The following is an 18,914-nucleotide window of genomic DNA, read 5'->3' on the forward strand; positions in this document are numbered from 1 at the left end:
TCACGCCTGTAATCCCAGCGCTTTGGGAGATTGAGGCGGGTGGATCACTTGAGCTCAGGAGTTTGGGACCAGCCTGGCCAACATGGTGAAACCCTGTCTCTACTAAAAATACAAAAATTAGCCAAGCGTGGTGGCGGGTACCTGTAATCCCAGCCACTCGGGAGGCTGAGGCAGGAGAATCGCTTAATCCCGGGAGGTAGAGGTTGTAGTAAGCAAAGTTTGCACCGTTGCACTCTGGCCTGGGCAACAAAAGTGACACTCCGTCTTAAGAAAAAACAAACAAACAAAAAACCTAATCTGGGCACAGTGTTGCATGCCTGTAGTCCCAGCTACTCAGGAGACTGAGGCAGAAGGATTGCTTGAGTCTAGGAGTTCGAGGCCAGTCTGGGCAACATAGTGAGACTCTCTCTCTTAAAAACAAACCAAAAAACCATCTAAGAAATTTCGCTCAGTTTATCTCTGTCCCTACCCCTCTAGAGTCAACAACTTTTATTTTTTTTAGATGGAATCTCACTCTGTTGCCTAGGCTGGAGTGCAGTGGCACGATCTAGGCTCACTGCAACCTCCACCTCCTGGGTTCAAGTGATTCTCCTGCCTCAGCCTCCTGGGTAGCTGAGACTACAGGCATGCACCACCATGCCTGGCTAATTTTTGTTTTTAGTAGAGATGGGATTTCACCATGTTGGCTAGGATGGTCTCGAACTCCTGACCTCAAGTGATCCACCTACCTCAGCCTTCCACAGTGCTGGGGTTACAGCCGTGAGCTCCTGCACCCAGCCTGAGTCAAATACTTTAAACAAATTTTTTCAACATGGATTAGTTTTTTTTACCTCTTAGAGTTATAGATAAATGGAATCATATATAATGCATTGTTATTTATGTAAGGTTTCTGTTACCATATGCCTTTTGAGATTGATCTGTGTTGTTGCATGTATCAGTAGTTCTTCCCCTTTTATTGCTGAATAACATTTTATTGTATGACTGTGCCACAGTGTAGTCATTTCTGTTGGGCACTGGGGTTGGGGGCTGCTTTCAGTATTTTGGTTGCTTTAGCCACATCCCACAGAATACACCATAATCAGGTTGCAGAACAGTTCCATCACTTCCTTAAAAACCCCCTCATCTTGTCCCTGTAAAGGTATCTTTCCCCATCCATAACTGCTGGCAATCACTCATGTGTTCTTTTTTTTTTTTTTTGAGACAGAGTTTTGCTCTTGTTGCCCATGCTATAGTGCAATGACGCCATCTTGGCTCACTGCAACCTCCACCTCCCGCGTTCAAACGATTCTCCTGCCTCAGCCTCCCAAGTAGCTGGGATTACAGGCGTGCGCCACCTTGTCTCACTGATTTTTATATTTTTAGTAGAGACATTGTCGCCATGTTGGTCAGGGTAATCTCGAACTCCTGACCTCAGGTGATCCACCCACCTCAGCCTCCCAAAGTGCTGGGATTACAGGCTGAGTCACCATGCGTGGCCTCATGTATTGTTTTAAGAATGTTTGTAGGTCAGGTGCGGTGACTCATGCATGTAATCCCAGCACTTTGGGAGACCGAGTTGGGCAGATTGCTTGAGTCTGGGAGTTTGAGACCAGTCTGGGCAGCATAGCAAGACCCCATCTCTGTAAAAAAATTTAAAAACTATAAAAAATTAGCCTCCCAGCTACTCAGGAGGCTGAGGTGGGAGGGAGGATTGTTTGAGCCTGGGAGGCAGAGGTTGCAGTGAGCCGAGATTGTGCCACTGTACTCCTGCCTTGGCGACAGAGTGAGTCCCTATCTCAAAGGAAGAGAAAAGTTTGTAAATTGAATCCTACAGTATGTAACTTTTTGCAATTGGCTTTTTAAACTCAGCTTAATGACTTTGATATGCATCCAAGTCCCAAGTTCTTGCACAGTTTATTCTTTTTTTTTTTTTCTTGAGACAGCTTCTCTCTGTTGCCTAGGCTGGAGTACAGTGGTGCCATCTCAGCTTGGCTCACTGCAGCCTCCACCTCCCAGGCTCAAGCGATGCTCCTACCTCAGCCTCCTGAGTAGCTAGGACTATAGGCATGTACCACCATGCCCAACTAATTTTTTAATATTTTTTTGTAGAGATGGGCTTTCACCATGTTGCCCAGGCTGATCTCGGACTCTTGGTTTCAAGCAGTCCTCCCACCTCAAATTCCAGAGTGTTGGGATTCAAGCCTGAGCCACGGTCTATAGTTCTTTTTTTCTTATTACTGAGTAGTATTCATTGTATGGATTTATCACTGTTTGTGTGTCTGCTCATCTGTTTAAGGACATTTTCGTGTTTTTTTTTTTTTAATAATTATGAATAAAGCTGCTATTATACAAATAAAGGTTTTTGTGTGAATGTCAGCTTTCATTTCTCTAGGGTAGATAACAAAGAATGGGATTGCTATGTCATATGGTAACTATATCTAAGGATGGTATTATTTGTATTTATTCTGTGTGGGGTTCATTTAACTTCTAGAATCTACAAATTTATGTCCTGTTCTGAATTTGGGAAATTCTTGGTTGTTATTTCTTTCCTGCCTTATTCTCTCTTTGGGACTTCAGTTATGTATATGTTTGAGTTTTTGATATTGTCTCACTGATGCTTTGTTCAGTCTTTTTCAACCTTTTTTTCCCCTCCGTAGTTCTTGAGATAGAGTTTTGTTCTTGTTGCCCAGACTAAAGTGCAATGGCACTATCTCGGCTCACTGCAACCTCTGCCTCCTGGGTTCAAGCGATTCTTGTGCCTCAGCCTCCTGAGTAGCTGGGATTACAGGCATATGCTACCACGCCCAGCTCACTTTGTATTTTTAGTAGAGACAGGGTTTCATCATGTTGGTCAGGCTGGTCTCGAACTCCTGACATGAGGTGATCCACCCACCTCGGCCTCCCAAAGTGCTGGGATTACAGGCGTGAGCCACCGTGTCCGGCCCTGATAATTTCTTTTACCTTGTTGTCAACTTTATTTTATTTTATTTATTTATTTATTTGTTTTTTGGGGTTTTTTTGGGTCATCTCCTATCTTCTGTTAAGCCCATCCAGTGAATTTTTGAATTCAGTTATTGTATTTTTTTTAGTTCTAAAATTACAAGTGTGTTCTCTTTTACATTTTCTTGTTTGTCTGATTAGATTTTTTAGGCATTCCTTGTAAGCATTTTTAAAAAGTCTTGATCATAATTATATGTGCTTTGAAATCTTTGTTAATTATAACATCTGGATCATATTGATGTCAGTCTCTATTGATGGTCTTTTCTCTTGATTTTTGTTTTATGGTTTTGTCTTTCTTTGTATGTCTAGTAATTTCTGTTTGTATACTGGACTTTGAATGATCCACTGTAGAGATTCTAAATTCTCAATTCTCTGATGTCTCCCACAAGTGGTGTTTTGTTTTTGTTTTTTGTGGTTTCCAAATACAGCGTTAACTTGGCAGAACCCAGCATCCAAACTCTGTCTTCCTTTAATGGGCAGCATCTGAAATCTCTTACTTTTTAATTTTATTATTATTTTTTAGACAGAGTCTCGCTCTGTCTCCCAGGCTGGTGTGCAGTGGTGTGATCTCGGCTCACTGGACCTCCATCTCCCAGGTTCAGGCAATTTTCCTGCCTCAGTCTCCCAAGTAGCTGGGACTACAGGTGCGTGCCACCACGCCCAGCTAATTTTTGTGTTTTTAGTAGTGACAGGGTTTCTCTATGTTGGCCAGGCTGGTCTGGAACTCCTGACCTCAGGTGATCCACCTGCCTTGGCCTCCCAAAGTGCTGGGATTACAGGCCTGAGCCACCGAGCCTAGACCTGAAATCTCTTAATTTTTTTTTTTTTTCATCCCAACTGCTTAGATTTTTGCCTCACAAATCTGTAGCTTAGGGGTCAGCCAGATATTTGGGCAGCATATGTATGCACAGTTGTGGCTTTCTGCTCCATTCTTTTCAGGATTTATTTCCTCTGTTTCCTAGTCCTGAGTTTGTTTTGAACACTTTCTGGTGGTTTCTCTTATAAGACTGTGAGTTTCTGTTCAAGTTTTGACTTCCTCGCTTGGTCTGTGCTGGGCCTGCCTCTGAGCAAAGAGTTTGAAATAAATAAGTAAATAAATACAATCCTCTACACTTTGCTAGTGCAATACTTTCTTCCAAGTGTCAACTTCTTTCCCATTTCTGCTGCTGTTAGTCACTCTCTAGTGTCTTTATGTAGTTGCTCTTTATTTTGCCCAGAGTTCATAGTTGTTATCTGCCGGAGGGATTGGTCCATTAAGAGTTTCTCCTATATTGTTGTAAATGTGTGTTTTTATATTAAGGAAGTTGTTTCCCATAATACTTGTCTTTAATACTACTTTTATCTTTTTGGCCAGAATTCTGTCGTATCATATGCTTAAGCCTCATTCATAGACAAAGAAAATGACAAATGATTCTTCTTCTTCTTTTTTTGTTTTTTGAGACAGTTTCTTAATGTCTTGCTCTGTCTTCCAGGCTGGAGTGCAGGGGTGTGATCATAGCTCACTGCATCCTCGACCTCCAGGGCTCAAGCTGTCCTCCCACCTCAGCTTCTTGAATAGCTGAGACTACAGGCATGAGCCACCATGCCTAGTCTATTTTTGTATTTTTTGTAAAGATGGGTTTTTGCTATGTTGCCCAGGGTGATCTGCCCACTTTGGCCTGCCAAAGCCCTGGAATTACAGGCATGAGCCACTGCGCCTGGCCGAATGTAAGAAAAAATATTATCCTAGGACCTCTGAGAGTCCCTGGGATGTCAGGAGGTTTATAAGACTATATGTATTTTCTTAATAATCCAATGATGTTATTTGCCTTTTTCACTCTCATTCTCTCTAGTGTGCAGGGTTTGCTACAGGTTGAATGGCATGGTATATTGTGACAGATTGAATATAGAAGATATGGCATTCCAGTTATCTTCTATTAAGCCTGACCTGAAAAAGATTGGCAAAAATGTAAATCAGTGCCATTTGTCTTTTTTTTTTGAGACAGGGTTTTACTCTGTTGCCCAAGGTGGAGTGCAGAGGCACAATCACAGCTTACTACAGCCTGGACCTCCCTTTGCTCAGGTGATCCTTCTACCTCAGCCTCCCGAGGAGCTGGTACTACAAGCACGTGCCACCACACCAAGCTAATTTTTTGTAGAGAAGGGGCTTGGCATGTTGCCCAGGCTGGCCCCTTTGTCTTAATGTAATTATTTTATTGTTCTGGAAAAGTTATTTTTCACAAAAATGTGCTTTTTATTTTAACATGTCATTGCTATGTTTTTTCTAGTCTTTTCATTTTCATTTTTATTCAAAAGTCATTTTTTAAATTTAGCTTTCTGACTCTGTGCTTGTGCCTTCAACACTTTCACCATGATTTTCTGTTCCTTGATAAGGAAAGTATGCTTAATCCTGTCATGATCACATTTAACACACATGGAACCACCATTGGCTCTGCTGACATGTTTTTTTTTGTTTTGGGCATTCATGTAACAATGTTAGATCTCACAACACAAACCCCTTGAAGTCTGCCTGGGCACAAGCCACCTGCAGATTTTGGTGCTTTCCCAACTTTCTTGGTATAAATAAAGGTAAATAATTCTATTACCAGGGATTCCAGACAGCCTAGTTTTGTTAAAGGCTGTATCGTAGAAAGCCTATGACAGGCAGTATGTCAAATGCTTGACCATTCTGAGTGCCTCTAGACCACGCCCCTGGAAGAGGAACTGCCTTTTTTTATTGTTATTATTATTTTTTGTGATGGAGTCTCATTCTGTCGCCCAAGCTGTAGTGCAGAGGCACGATCTCGGCTCACTACAACGTCCGCCTCCCGGGTTCAAGCTATTCTCCTGCCTCGCCTCCCGAGTCACTGGGTCTACAGGTGCCCTCCACCACACCTGGCTAATTTTTGTGTTTTTAGTAGAGACGGAGTTTCACCATATTGATTAGGCTGGTCTTGAAATCCTGACCTTGTAATCCGCCTGCCTCAGCCTCCCAAAATGCTGGGATTACAGGCGTGAGCCACCTCGTCCAGCCGAGGAACTGTATCTTTAAGCAAATCCAGTATTTAAAAATTTCCTCAGTTCTGATTTCTTTTTTTTTCTTTTTTTTTTTTTTTTTTTTTTTTTTTTTTTTTTTTTTTTTTTTTTTGAGACAGAGGTTCACTCTTGTTGTGCAGGCTGGAGTGCAGTGGCATGATCTTGGCTCACTGCAACCTCCATCTCCCAGGTTCAAGCGATTCTCCTGCCTCAGCCTTCCAAGTAGCTGGGATTGCAGGTGGCTGCCACCACGCCTGGTTAATTTTTTTGTGTTACGGGGTTTCGCCATGTTGACCAGGCTGGTCTCAAGCTCCTGACCTCAGGTGTCCTGCCTTGGCCTCCCAAAGTGCTGGGATTATAGGTGTGAGCCTCGCCCCCATCCTCTCTGTTCTAATTTCTAATACATTAAGTATTGATAGACAAGACCTAAACTAAAGCTCTTTGGGTGTGGGTCCTTACTGATTTTAAGAGTGTAAAGACATCCTAAAGGCCGGGCGTGGTGGCTCACGCCTATAATTTCAGCACTTTGGAAGGTGGGCGGATCACCCGAGGTCAGGAGTTCAAGACCAGCCTGGCCAACATGGTGAAACCCTGTCTCTGCTAAAAATACAAAAATTAGCCAGGCATGGTGACAGTCGCCTGTAGTCCCAGCTAGTGGGGAGGCTGAGGCAGGAGAATCACTTGAACCTGGGAGGCGGAGGTTGCAGTGAGCCGAGATCACGCTATTGCACTCCAGCCTGGGCAACAAGAGTGAAACTCCGTCTTTTAAAAAAAAAAAAAAAGGCATCCTGAAAACAGAAAGTTCGAAAAGGGCTGGTGTACAACAAGTATATTAACTCTTGGAGACTGGGATTAGGCCCATCTCCCATTTGATGTATACCTGATCATGTGTTGGGTTAGTATATGAACAAAATTGTGGTTATTTTAAAAAGGAAGGGGTTCATGGTTTTTGGGTTGACATCCCATATGCTGCTTCAGTTAGCATATTATACTCAATTCCAAGGAATCAATTTTGTGTGATTATGTTAGTAGTCAGGATACCTTAGGCTAAAGTAAAAGTTTTGGTATTTTTAAATTATAAACTTAAATTTATACTGATATTGATTTCATCAAATTTTCTTAGGCGATTTTTTTGGTGAAGTGTTAGATTCCAATTTCTTTGACAGTGATTCAAATACTTCCTTTAAATCAATCCTTGAAGAGTACCTTTAAAATTTTAGATAGTACTAGGACTTAATATTGGTAATTATTTACATGCTAAGCAGTTTGTATGTTAAACCCAGATTTTCTGTGAAATCTCCCATTGAAAGCATGAGTTTTAAGTTTTGAGAGTTTATCTTACTCCCTTCTCTATTACCAGAGTTTCCTGGGAACCTCATCATAAAATATTTTGTGGCTTGGGCATGTTGTAATAGAACTTACAGTATTTTATACTCTGCTTTGTCACTGGATCACTTATTTAAGAGAGACCCATTTGGGTACTTTTAAACCAGTATTCCTCAGACTTTAATTTGCGTATGATAATCACATAAGGATTTTTTAAAATGCAGATTTTGATTTAGTAGTTTGGAGTATAACCCTAGATTCTGCATTTCCTTTTTTTTTTTTTTTTCTGAGACAGAGTCTTTCTCTGTCGTCCAGGCTGGAGTGCAGTGGCATGATACTGGCTCATGGCAACCTCAGCCTCCCGAGTAGCTGGGATTACAGGCATGTGCCACCACGCCTGGCTTTTATTTGTGTGTGTGTTTTTAGTAGAGACGGGGTTTCACCATGTTGTCCAGGCTGGTCTCGAGCTCCTGACCTCATGATCCGCCCGCCTTGGCCTCTCAAAGTGCTGGGATTACAGGCATAAACCACCACACCTGGCCTAGATTCTGCATTTTTAACAAGCTCCCAGGTGATGCTGCTCTGGTCCTTGGACAAAACTGAGTAACAGGGCTCTAAATAACCTACAGGAAAAGGAGAAATATCTAACTCTTAACGATATAGGCTGAATGTTTCTGCCTTTTCTCCCTTTGGCTCCCAAACAGGTTTAAGTCAATTTCTGATATTGGGCCTTTGCAAATATAAACCTTATGTAGAAGAAAGAGGGCAATACAAGACCAGTGTTGAAATATTCATAAATGAGTTAATAGCAACAACCTTTAATCTTGCCGTTAAATTTTCTTAGTGTTTTATTTTCTGTATTTTAGGAGTTGGATGTGTCAATTTGTTCTTCACTCTGAGTTTAGATTCTTGGTCAGAAGAGACGGAATATTTAATTTGAACATGTTTTACAGCTCTTTAATTTACTTGCAGGCATTGATCAATATGACAGAGATAGCATCATAAATGACTTTAAGAATGGGACCTGCAAACTTCTTGTGGCTACCTCTGTTGCTGCCCGAGGTCTAGATGTGAAACATCTGATTCTTGTAGTAAATTATAGCTGCCCCAACCATTATGAGGATTATGTACACAGAGCAGGGCGGACTGGAAGAGCAGGCAACAAGGTAAAAATAAGTTTTTTATAGTTGATCTTCATTATATTAAAATACAAGTGTTTCTTTAGTATTTCAAGGAGTAGATAATAGGAGTTATGGAGACGTTTTGAAAATCTTTAATCCACATAGTGTGAAGAGTGGTTGATGTTAATAATTTATATACATGTACAGGTCTAAGTATTGTTCAGATTATCAGATACCTAGCTGCTCTTTATAGGCGGATCCTGTTAACAGTTTGTCTCCCCTTTTAGATTTTTCCCCTCATGCCTAGAAATTTGTATACAGATGTTCCTTGATTTATGATGGGGTTACAATGTCCCGATAAACCCATCATAAGTTGAAAATGCATTTAATATACCTGACCTACTAAACATCATAGTAGTCTAGCCTACCTTCAGCATGCTCAGAACACTTATATTAGCTTATACTTGGGCATAATCATCTAACACAAAGCCTATTTTATAATAAAGTTTTGAATATCTCATGTAATTTACTAAATACTGGAAGTGAAAAACAATGGTTGTATAGGTACTCAAAGTACAATTTCTACTGAATGCGTATCACTTTTGCATCATGGTAAAGTTGAAAAATTATAAATTGAATCATTGTAAGTCAGGGACCATCTGTATACACAGACACATAAATGTTTATACTTCAGGAACATTTTTAAAAAAACATGGGATCATAAAATATACCCCTCTCCACACCTACCAATTTCTCCTACTCCCCTCTTTACCTCCCTGTCATTCATACGAATATATATTACTTGCTTTTTTGACTCACCTGTATTCTAGAAACTGTATAGGTCTAACTCATTCCTTCTAGAGGCAGCAGACTATTCTGTTGTTGGAGACATTGATTATGATATATTTAATTTTCTAACCCTGTACATTGCATAATAAAGCAATAAATAATATTTATATGTCATAGCTTACATTAATGGATGACGTATTATCTGCCATATATAATGTCATTTTAAGTGTTTTACATATATAATGTCATTTTATCCTTACATATATAATGTCATTTTATCCTTAGACCTGTTTAAGTGTTTTACATATATAATGTCATTTTATCCTTAAAACTTTGCTTTGAGGTAGATGATACTACTCTATTTTATAGATGAGAAAAATTCATGCAAATAGAATTTAGCTCACCTGCTTATACACATTTAATAAGTAGTGATGGCATTTATTCTTTTAACCTATTGGGAGGAGTCAAGAATATTTTTTTGTAAAGGGCCATGTATTAAAAATTATAACCTATTTGGGCTCTGTTGCATATTCTTTTCTTTCTCTCTCCTTCTCTATGTACATGTGTGTTATTGTGTGTATGTTCATAACCCTATAAAACTGTAAATACTTGTGGCCCTGTAGCAGTACAAAAGCAGACAGACCATGGGTCAAAGGCGGTGGCTATTTAGACATTTCTGAATTAAAATCTTAAACCATGTTTTAAAATTCATAACAGTTGGCTGGGCACGGTGGCTCACGCCTGTAATCCCAGCACTTTGGGAGGCCAAAGCGGGTGGATCACCTGAGGTCGGGAGTTTGAGACCAGCCTGACCAACATGGAGAAACCCTGTCTCTACCAAAAAAAAAAAAAAAAAATACAAAATTAGCTGGGCGTGGTGGCATATGCCTGTAATCCCAGGTACTTGGGAGGCTGAGGCAGGAGAATAGCTTGAACCCGGGAGGCAGAGGTTGCAATGAGCTGAGATTGTGCCATTGCACTCCAGCCTGGGCAACAAGAGCAAAACTGTGTCTCAAAAAAAAAAAATTGTAGCAGTTGACTGTTTGGGTCAGATTTTTTTGTTTTGTTTTGTTTTTTACATTTTTGTGGAGATAAGGTCTTGCCATTTTTGCCCAGGCTGGCCTCAAACTCCTAGGCTCAAGCTGTCTTTCCACTTCTGCCTCCCCAAGTGCTAGGATTGCACGTGTGAGCCATTGCGCCCAGCAAGGTCATATTGTTTTGTGAAGATAGCAAACTCTAGCGAGACTCCATCTCAAAAAAAAAAAAAAAAGGAAAAACAAAATCAATAGGTATGACCACACAATTGTGCATTTGTGTAAAATTACATGTTTCTTTTTCTTTTCTTTTCTTCTTTTTTTTTTTTCTTGAGATGGAGTTTCACTCTTGTCACCCAGGCTGGAGTGCATTGGTGCCATCTCAGCTCACTGCAACCTCTGCCTCCCAGGGTCAAGCGATTCTCCTGCGTCAGCCTCCCAAGCAGCTGGGATTACAGGCGTGCACCACCACACTTGGCTCAATTTTTTTTTTTTGAGACGGAGTCTCGCTCTGTCGCCCAGGCTGGAGTGCAGTGGCCGGATCTCAGCTCACTGCAAGCTCCGCCTCCCGGGTTCACGCCATTCTCCTGCCTCAGCCTCCCGAGTAGCTGGGACTACAGGCACCTGCCAGTTTGCCGGCTAGTTTTTTGTATTTTTAGTAGAGACGGGGTTTCACCGTGTTAGCCAGGATGGTCTTGATCTCCTGACCTCGTGATCCGCCCGTCTCGGCCGCCCAAAGTGCTGGGATTGCAGACTTGAGCCACCGCGCCTGACAATTTTTTTTTGTTTTTAGTAGAGACGGGGTTTCACCATGTTGGTTAGGCTGGTCTTGAACTTCTGACCTCAAATGATCCACCCCCTTTGGCCTCCCAAAGTGCTGGGATTACAGGCGTGAGCCACTGTGTCCAGCCAATTGCATATATTTCTACCTCTGTATAAAGAAATTAGAAATTTTCTAGTTTGCTTGTGTTATTTTAAAATATTAAACTTGGGCTGGGCATGATGGCTTGTGCCTGTAATCCCAGCACTTTGGGAGGCCGAGGCGGGTGGATCACCTGAGACCAGCCTGGCTGACATGGTGATACCCCGTCTCTAATAAAAGTACAAAAAATTATCTGGGCATAGTGACAGGCGCCTATAATCCCAGCTACTCGGAAGGCTGAGGCAGGAGAATAGCTTGAACCCGGGAGGCAGAGGTTGCAGTGAGCTGAAACTGCGCCACTGCACTCCAGCCTGGGCAACAGAGCGAGACTCCATCTCAAAAAATAAAAAATACATAAATAAAAATTAAACTTGGATATTTCACTTTGAACCATTGAGTAATTTGGTAAGACTCTTTTGTGACTTTTAAAATTCTTCAGTAATGTTGTCAATCTCGAGGATTTATTAAGTGGATCAGATTTTATCTTGTGATGTAAGTAGGATACATCTTGTTAGTGTCTAATTGCACTTTTTCATCATTCATTAGGGTTATGCTTATACTTTTATCACAGAAGATCAAGCTCGCTATGCTGGTGACATAATTAAAGCTCTTGAATTGTCAGGGACCGCAGTACCTCCTGATTTAGAGAAACTGTGGAGTGATTTCAAAGATCAACAGAAAGCTGTGAGTTTTTTAACCCATGTCACTCTTTTAGAAATCATTAATGTGACTAAACCTTGATTATTTAATTCTTGGAAATCTTTTTTACTTAATACTTGGAAATTTTGATAGTGCTATTTTTATTTCTCTTCAGAGAGGGAAAAATGAAAGCTAAAATCCTATCTTTTTCTTGAGCTTAGTATTTTGTGGTGTCTATGTAGAGCTCTTAGTTTATCTTACATGCTGGATGAACTGTTTTTATTACATTGACATACACCACCTTGAAAAATATTTAATTAGTATGAATTCCTAAACATTAAAGTTATTACTATGAGATTAACTTTGTTTTCTTTCTTTGAAAGGAGGGGAAAATAATTAAAAAGAGTAGTGGGTTCTCTGGTAAGGGATTCAAGTTTGATGAAACAGAACAAGCTTTGGCTAATGAGAGGAAGAAGTTACAAAAAGCAGCTCTTGGTCTGCAAGATTCAGATGATGAGGATGCTGCAGTTGACGTAAGTACTGTTGTTCTCTCATTCTTAACTGAAGCAGTTATTTCTTTTGTACTGGAGGTCTTGCCATATGCTTATCAAGATAGACAATCATTGGAAATCTTCTTTACAAGAGGATGGTTCCAGAACAGTTTTGGAAAAATCTGCCTAGTGCATACCAATACCCCTCCTCTCAATATATAGACCACTCATTAGCACTTCAAAGGATGTGAAAGTCTTTTTTTTTTTTTTGAGATGGAGTTTCGCTCTGTTGCCCAGGCTGGAGTACAGTGGTGTGATCTCCACTCACTGTAACCTCCGCCTCCCAGGTTCAAGCAGTTCTCCTGCTTCAGCCTCCTGAGTAGCTGGGATTACAGGCGTCCACCATCACGCCCGGCTAATTTTTGTAGTTTTAGTAGAGACAGGGTTTCACCTTCTTGGCCAGGGTGGTCTCAGACTCCTGACCTCAAGCGGTCCGCCCTCCTCGGCCTCCCAAAGTGCTGGGATTACAGGTGTGTGCCACCTCACCCAGCCATGGATGTGAAAAGTCTTTAAGGAATCTTGTTTAACTTTGTTAAACCCAGAAGTTCCCCAACATATCTGATCACAGAACACTTTTGGACATATCATGTTAAATAAATTTAAGTTCAGAAAACAATGTTGGAAATCAGGAATTCAATCTGATCTTGTCATTAGGAAATTGACTCCAAGACAAGATGTTAGGTCCAGGACCACAGTGGGAGTTACAGTCAGGACCAGAACCCAGGTGTCCTATTAACCTTAAGCCATTTCTTTCTAGGATACCATACTAGTTCAAAAAATTAGCCCGGCGTGTCTTGCTCTGTCACCCAGGCTGGACTGCAGTGGCACAGTCTCAGTTCACTGCAACTTCTGCCTCCTGGGTTCAAGTGATTCTCCTGTTTCAGTCTCCTGGGTAGCTGAGATTACAGGCACCCGCCACCACACTGGGCTGATTTTTGTATTTTTAGTGGAGATGGGGTTTCACTGTGTTGGCCAGGCTGGTCTCAAACCCCTGACCTCAGGTGGTCCACCCACCTTGGCCTCCCATAGTGCTGGGATTATAGGTGTGAGCCACTGTGCCTGGCCAATAAAGTCTTTTTTTTTTTTTTTTTTTTAAAGACAGAGTCTCACTCTGTCACCAGGCTGGAGTGCAGTGGCTCAATCTCGGCTCACTGCAACCTCCACCTCCCGGGTTCAAGCAATTTTCCTGCCTCAGACTCCCGAGTAACTGGGATGACAGGCATGCGCCCCATGCCTGGCTTATTTTTTTTTTGTATTTTTACTAAAGATGGGGTGTCATCATGTTGGCCAGGATAATCTTGATCTTTTGACTTCGTGATCCGCCCGCCTTGGCCTTCCAAAGTCTTGGGATTCACCTGGCCAAATTTCATTTTTTTAATTTATCTGTGACCATGTAACAAATCAAAACTTAACAGGTTAAAGCAATAAACATTATCACATAGTTCCTGCGGGTCAGGAAATCAGGAGCAGTTTAGTCAGGTAGTTCTGGCTTAGGCGCTCGTGGGATTGCAGTCATCTGCAGGCTTGACTGTTGCTGGATGATCTGTTTCCAAGATGGCTCATTCACTTTGATGTTGATAGGATGCCTCACAGTTTTTCACCACTTTGCCTGTCCTTACGCACGTGGCAGATGGCTTTCCCCACAGTGAGTGATCCAAGAGAGAGAGCAAAGAGAAAGCTTTTTAGTGCTTTTTATGACTAGTCTCTGAAATTACACAGTCACTTCCACTTTATTCTTTGTGGAGTTTGTTTTTCTCTTGTTTATTTTGTTTTGGAGACAGAGTCTGACTCTGTTGCCCAGGCTGGAGTGTAAGTGGTGCGAACTCAGCTCACTGCAGCCTCTGACTCCCGGGCTCTAGCAATCTTCCCACCTCAACCTCCTGAGTAGCTGGTACTATAGGTGCACCACCATGCCCTGTTAATATATATTTTAAAATGTATTTTAGAGTTGAGGTCTCATTATATTGCCTAGGCTGGTCTCAAATTCCTGGGCTCAAGTGATCCTCCTGCCTCAGCCTCCCAAAGTGGTGGTATTACAAACATGAGCCACCATGCCCAGCCTACTTTATTGTATTAGAAGGAAGTCATTAAGTCCAGCCCACACTCAGGAAAAAAGACTATTAAATAATTTGTAGCCATGTTTTAAAAACACCTGTCACTTTTTGACATTATGGTAGTTTTATCTGTGGTTTTAGTTGCTGTAGGTTAACCACAGTCTGAAACTATTACAGTGTTTTGAGACCACATTCATATAACTTTTATTACAGTATATTGTTATAATTGTCCTATTTTATTGTTGTTAATCTCTTACTGTACCTAATTTATAAATTAAACTTTATCATAGGTATGTATGTATAGGAAAAAAACAATGTATGTCAGTGCGGTACTATCTGTGTTTTTAGGCATCTACTGAGGTTCTTGGAATGTATCCCATGTGTAAAAGGGAAAACTGCAGTATTTTTAACTGTTTTTTAAAATCTCATGATAACATATGGTGATTGTTTCTTTGGGTGTTAAAATAACATATAATTTTATGAAAAATGTAAACAGTACTTAACATGAATAAAATCAACAGGTTAGCGTTACCAGCTAGCATTGTGTACTTCCTCCATTCCTGATTTTATGAATTTGTTCAGATTGTAATACCATGAATGCTATTTAATTTAAAACAGTTTTACTCAGGTAAATGTTGAGTTTTTAAACTAGTTGATAACTAACCCCCTGCTGGTGTTTTTTGGGGGTTTTGTTTTGTTTTGTTTTTATGAGACAGGATCTCACTCTGTCAACCAGGCTGGAGTACAGTGGTGTGATCTTGGCTCACTGTAGCCTCGACCTCCTGGGCTCAGGTGATTCTCCACCGTAGCCTTCTGAATATCTAGGACTACAGGCATGTGCCACCATGCCTGGTTAACTTTTATATTTTTTGTAGAGACAAGGTTTCGCCATGTTGCCCAGGCTAGTCTTGAACTCCTGGGCTCAAGTAATCCTCCTGCCTTGGACTCCCAAAATGCTGGGATTATAGATATGAGCCATTATGCCTGGCCATAACTAAAACCCTTTAATAGGTAATAAATGTTTTAAGAAGAATCTAAGGCTGGGTGTGGTGGCTCCTGGCCTGTAATCCCAACACTTTGGAAGGCCAAGATGGGAGGATAGCTTGAGTCCAGTAGTTCAAGACCCTCCTAGACAACATAGTGAGACCCTGTCTCTATAAAAAGTTGTTTAAAAATTAGCTGGACATGATAGTGCACGCTGTGGTCCTAGCTACTTGGGAGGCCGAGGTGTGAGGAGCCTTTGAGCCTGGGAGTTAGAGGCAACCCTGTCTCAAAAAAATACAAAAGCTAAATGCACTGTTTTTATTTCAGTAAAAGAGCGTTGTAAATTAACCAGTTGATTTTTAAGCCCTAAATAAGCTTTTCTGTGCATTTGAGATCTAGAAGATACAGCTTTATTAATCTAATGTAAATTTTTGAAGGGGCTTGTATTTCTGTAGTCAGTGATGTCAGTAGTCATTGTTGGGCAAAAGACATTTTTAAAAAGAAATGCACATAGCAGGCCAGGAGCGGTGGCTCACGCCTGTAATCCCAGCACTTTGAGAGGCTGAGCCGGGCAGATCACGAGGTCAGGAGATCGAGACCATCCTGGCCAACATGGTTTCCGTCTCTACTAAAAATTCAAAAAATTCGCTGGGCGTGGTGGCGGGCGCCTGTAGTCCCGGCTACTCTGGAGGCTGAGGCGAGAGAATGGCATGAACCCGGGAGGGGGAGCTTGCAGTGAGCCGAGATTGCACCACTACACTCCAGCCTGGGTGACAGAGTGAGACTCCGTCTCAAAAAAAAAAAAAAAAAGAAATGCACATAGCAGTGGGGCTCACGTGATTCCTGTTAAAGCAAAGCTTTCATCATGGCACTTGCCTTGATGGGGAAACAACCTGCATTTCTTTGCTTTCTTGATTCAAAGGGATAAGGGAATAAGCCTTTTCTGGTTCAGTTAGCCAGTTTTTAAGGCAAATCCAATTGGATTTTATGGGTTGGGAAGAGTTTTGAGAGCTTTGCCTTAGGAACATGTTATACCACTCCCCCTGAGAATTATTGACTATATTTTTAGTTGGCCACTGACCTTGAGTTATAGCCCTTTTTCCAGCCTCTTTCATTGCAGTATAATTTGGTCTCAAGGCCTGAGCCCTGGGGCAAGTCAGCTGCATCGTATTGGCTGTTCTGTCTTGACAGCACATGTTTCCTCATCTATTGAACAAGGATGAAGTTTCTGATCCTCTTAGGAGTCTGATGACGTGGTTCATGCAGTGTTGTTTCTCTGTTTTCTATTTTTCTCCCCACCATAGACGAAAATGAACCGTGACTTTTAACAAATAGGTGGTATATTATCCCACTGATCTGTGTGGTAGGATTTGTGTAAATACAACTATCTGATTCCAGCCTTTTGGTGGAAACATTCCTTATTTATTTCTGTAGAATAACTTAATTTGGTATTTCTAGTTCAGTTTTTTACTAGTCCTTTTTTTCCTTTTGATCTAGATTGATGAGCAAATTGAAAGCATGTTTAATTCAAAGAAGAGAGTAAAGGATATGGCTGCTCCTGGAACATCAAGTGTTCCTGCTCCAACTGCAGGAAATGCTGAGAAATTAGAAATTGCTAAGAGATTGGCTCTCAGAATCAATGCCCAGAAGAATTTGGGCATCGAGTCTCAGGTATTAAGTAATTTGTTCCAAGTCTCAGTCAATACTTTTAAGAAGTTCTTTGATTTTACTTTTCAGGAATTATGTTGAGCACAAGTAAACAAATTGTCCTAGACATTGAGTTTGTGAGAATTTAACATTCTCAATAGAGAGCTTTTTGATAATTGCATTTGGATGATTTCTCTAGTGCTATTAACTGAGGACTTTATGCCAATTCTAGAATTTCTGTTAGCCATAGGTAGTTTTATAGAGTAGTATTCTGATGGGTCTTAACAAAATCTTAAAGACGTATTAATAATTCTCTTTTTCTTTCTTTATCTGCTTTTGTTGGGTAGGTTATTGGGCACACAATTCCCTGGATATACAAACACCCAGTTATATGACAAATTAATATGGGCTTAAACAATGGAGAAACGTCATTTTTAAATATTTCACATGTTATCTTTTTCTTGGAAGCTTATTTGTTATTTTGAAGCTTTTGAGACTGTCATTAGCTATAATGTTTGTAATGTTGGGTTGGGTCTTAGAGATGAAGGAGCTCAGTGATGGTAGTAGTACAAACATTCAAATTCGAAGGGAACTCCTAGGAGTTAGAGTATGCAGATGATTTTGGAAATATTTACTGTGTCTGACATCAAGAGTTAGCTAATTATCAACTACATCTCTATAATCTAGTAGAATATTTAATAGAGAGTTGAATGTTCTCCAGTTTTCTTATCCACAGGGAGATACTTTAAACTATATTATAAATATATATTGCTAAATCACACATATCAATGAGACTATGCCTTAGAAAGGTGTTTATTTATTAAACTTGAATACAAAGTTAGTAGCTTTTCAGAGAATAATTTGTGGTGGGGTCCCTACTCTTGTCTCTGCCCTCATTTGAGATTTAACTAAGTCTTCTTTAACTATAGGATGTGATGCAACAGGCCACCAATGCAATTCTTAGAGGTGGCACCATTCTGGCTCCCACTGTTTCTGCAAAAACCATTGCAGAACAACTTGCCGAAAAGATCAATGCCAAGCTCAATTATGTGCCTTTAGAGAAACAAGAAGAAGAGAGACAGGATGGTGGACAGAATGAATCTTTTAAGAGATATGAAGAAGAATTAGAGATCAATGACTTCCCACAGGCAAGTAACAGGTTTAAACCTTTTTTTATTGTGAAGTAGAAACTCTTTTTTTTTTTTGAGATGGAGTCTCGCTCTTTCACCCAGGCTGGAGTGCGATTGCCGGATCTCAGCTCACTGCAAGCTCCGCCTCCCGGGTTCACGCCATTCTCCTGCCTCAGCCTCCCGAGTAGCTGGGACTACAGGCGCCTGCCACCTCGCCCGGCTAGTTTTTTGTATTTTTTAGTAGAGACGGGGTTTCACCGGGTTAGCCAGGATGGTCTCGATCTCCTGACCTCGTGATCCGCCCGTCTCGGCCTCCCAAAGTGCTGAGATTACGGGCTTGAGCCACCGCGCCCGGCGAAACTCTTCTTTAGGAGGAAAAATCTCATCTTTAAAACCCATGAACATTTTAGTAGCTCTTTCACTTTTTACCTAAACGAAGGATATAACAATAGAAATTTGATTTTTATGAATATGTTCAAGGTACATTAGGCTCTAAATGAACTTATGATGCAGGTATGTATTAATAATGATCTTTGTTTTTTTTTTTTTTGAGACGGAGTTTTGCTCTTACTGCCTAGGCTGGAGTACAACGATGCGATCTTGACTCACCACAACCTCTGCCTCCGGGTTCAAGCGATTCTCCTCCCTCAGCCTCCCGAGTAGCTGGGATTACAGGCATGCGCCACCATGCCCAGCTAATTTTTGTATTTTTAATAGAGACGG

At 41.0% G+C, this 18,914-nt stretch overlaps 1 protein-coding gene across 2 annotated transcripts in view; it reads left to right on the forward strand.

Moving 5' to 3' along the window:
• The window catches only part of DDX46 (DEAD-box helicase 46), a 75,553-nt gene that overhangs the window by 45,711 nt on the left and 10,928 nt on the right, over positions 1-18,914 (forward strand). Inside the window, exons 16-21 of one of the 2 annotated variants that reach the window (XM_025388283.1) lie at positions 8,293-8,486; positions 11,733-11,870; positions 12,209-12,358; positions 16,912-17,085; positions 17,312-17,314; positions 17,991-18,209. In XM_025388283.1, coding sequence (XP_025244068.1) covers positions 8,293-8,486; positions 11,733-11,870; positions 12,209-12,358; positions 16,912-17,085; positions 17,312-17,314; positions 17,991-18,209 — 878 coding nt within the window. The remainder of the gene's footprint in view (positions 1-8,292; positions 8,487-11,732; positions 11,871-12,208; positions 12,359-16,911; positions 17,086-17,311; positions 17,315-17,990; positions 18,210-18,914) is intronic. The other variant, XM_025388281.1, reaches the window with a different exon arrangement.

Source organism: Theropithecus gelada, chromosome 6 (assembly GCF_003255815.1).
Source record: "Theropithecus gelada isolate Dixy chromosome 6, Tgel_1.0, whole genome shotgun sequence".
Classification (NCBI taxonomy): Eukaryota; Metazoa; Chordata; class Mammalia; order Primates; family Cercopithecidae; genus Theropithecus; species Theropithecus gelada.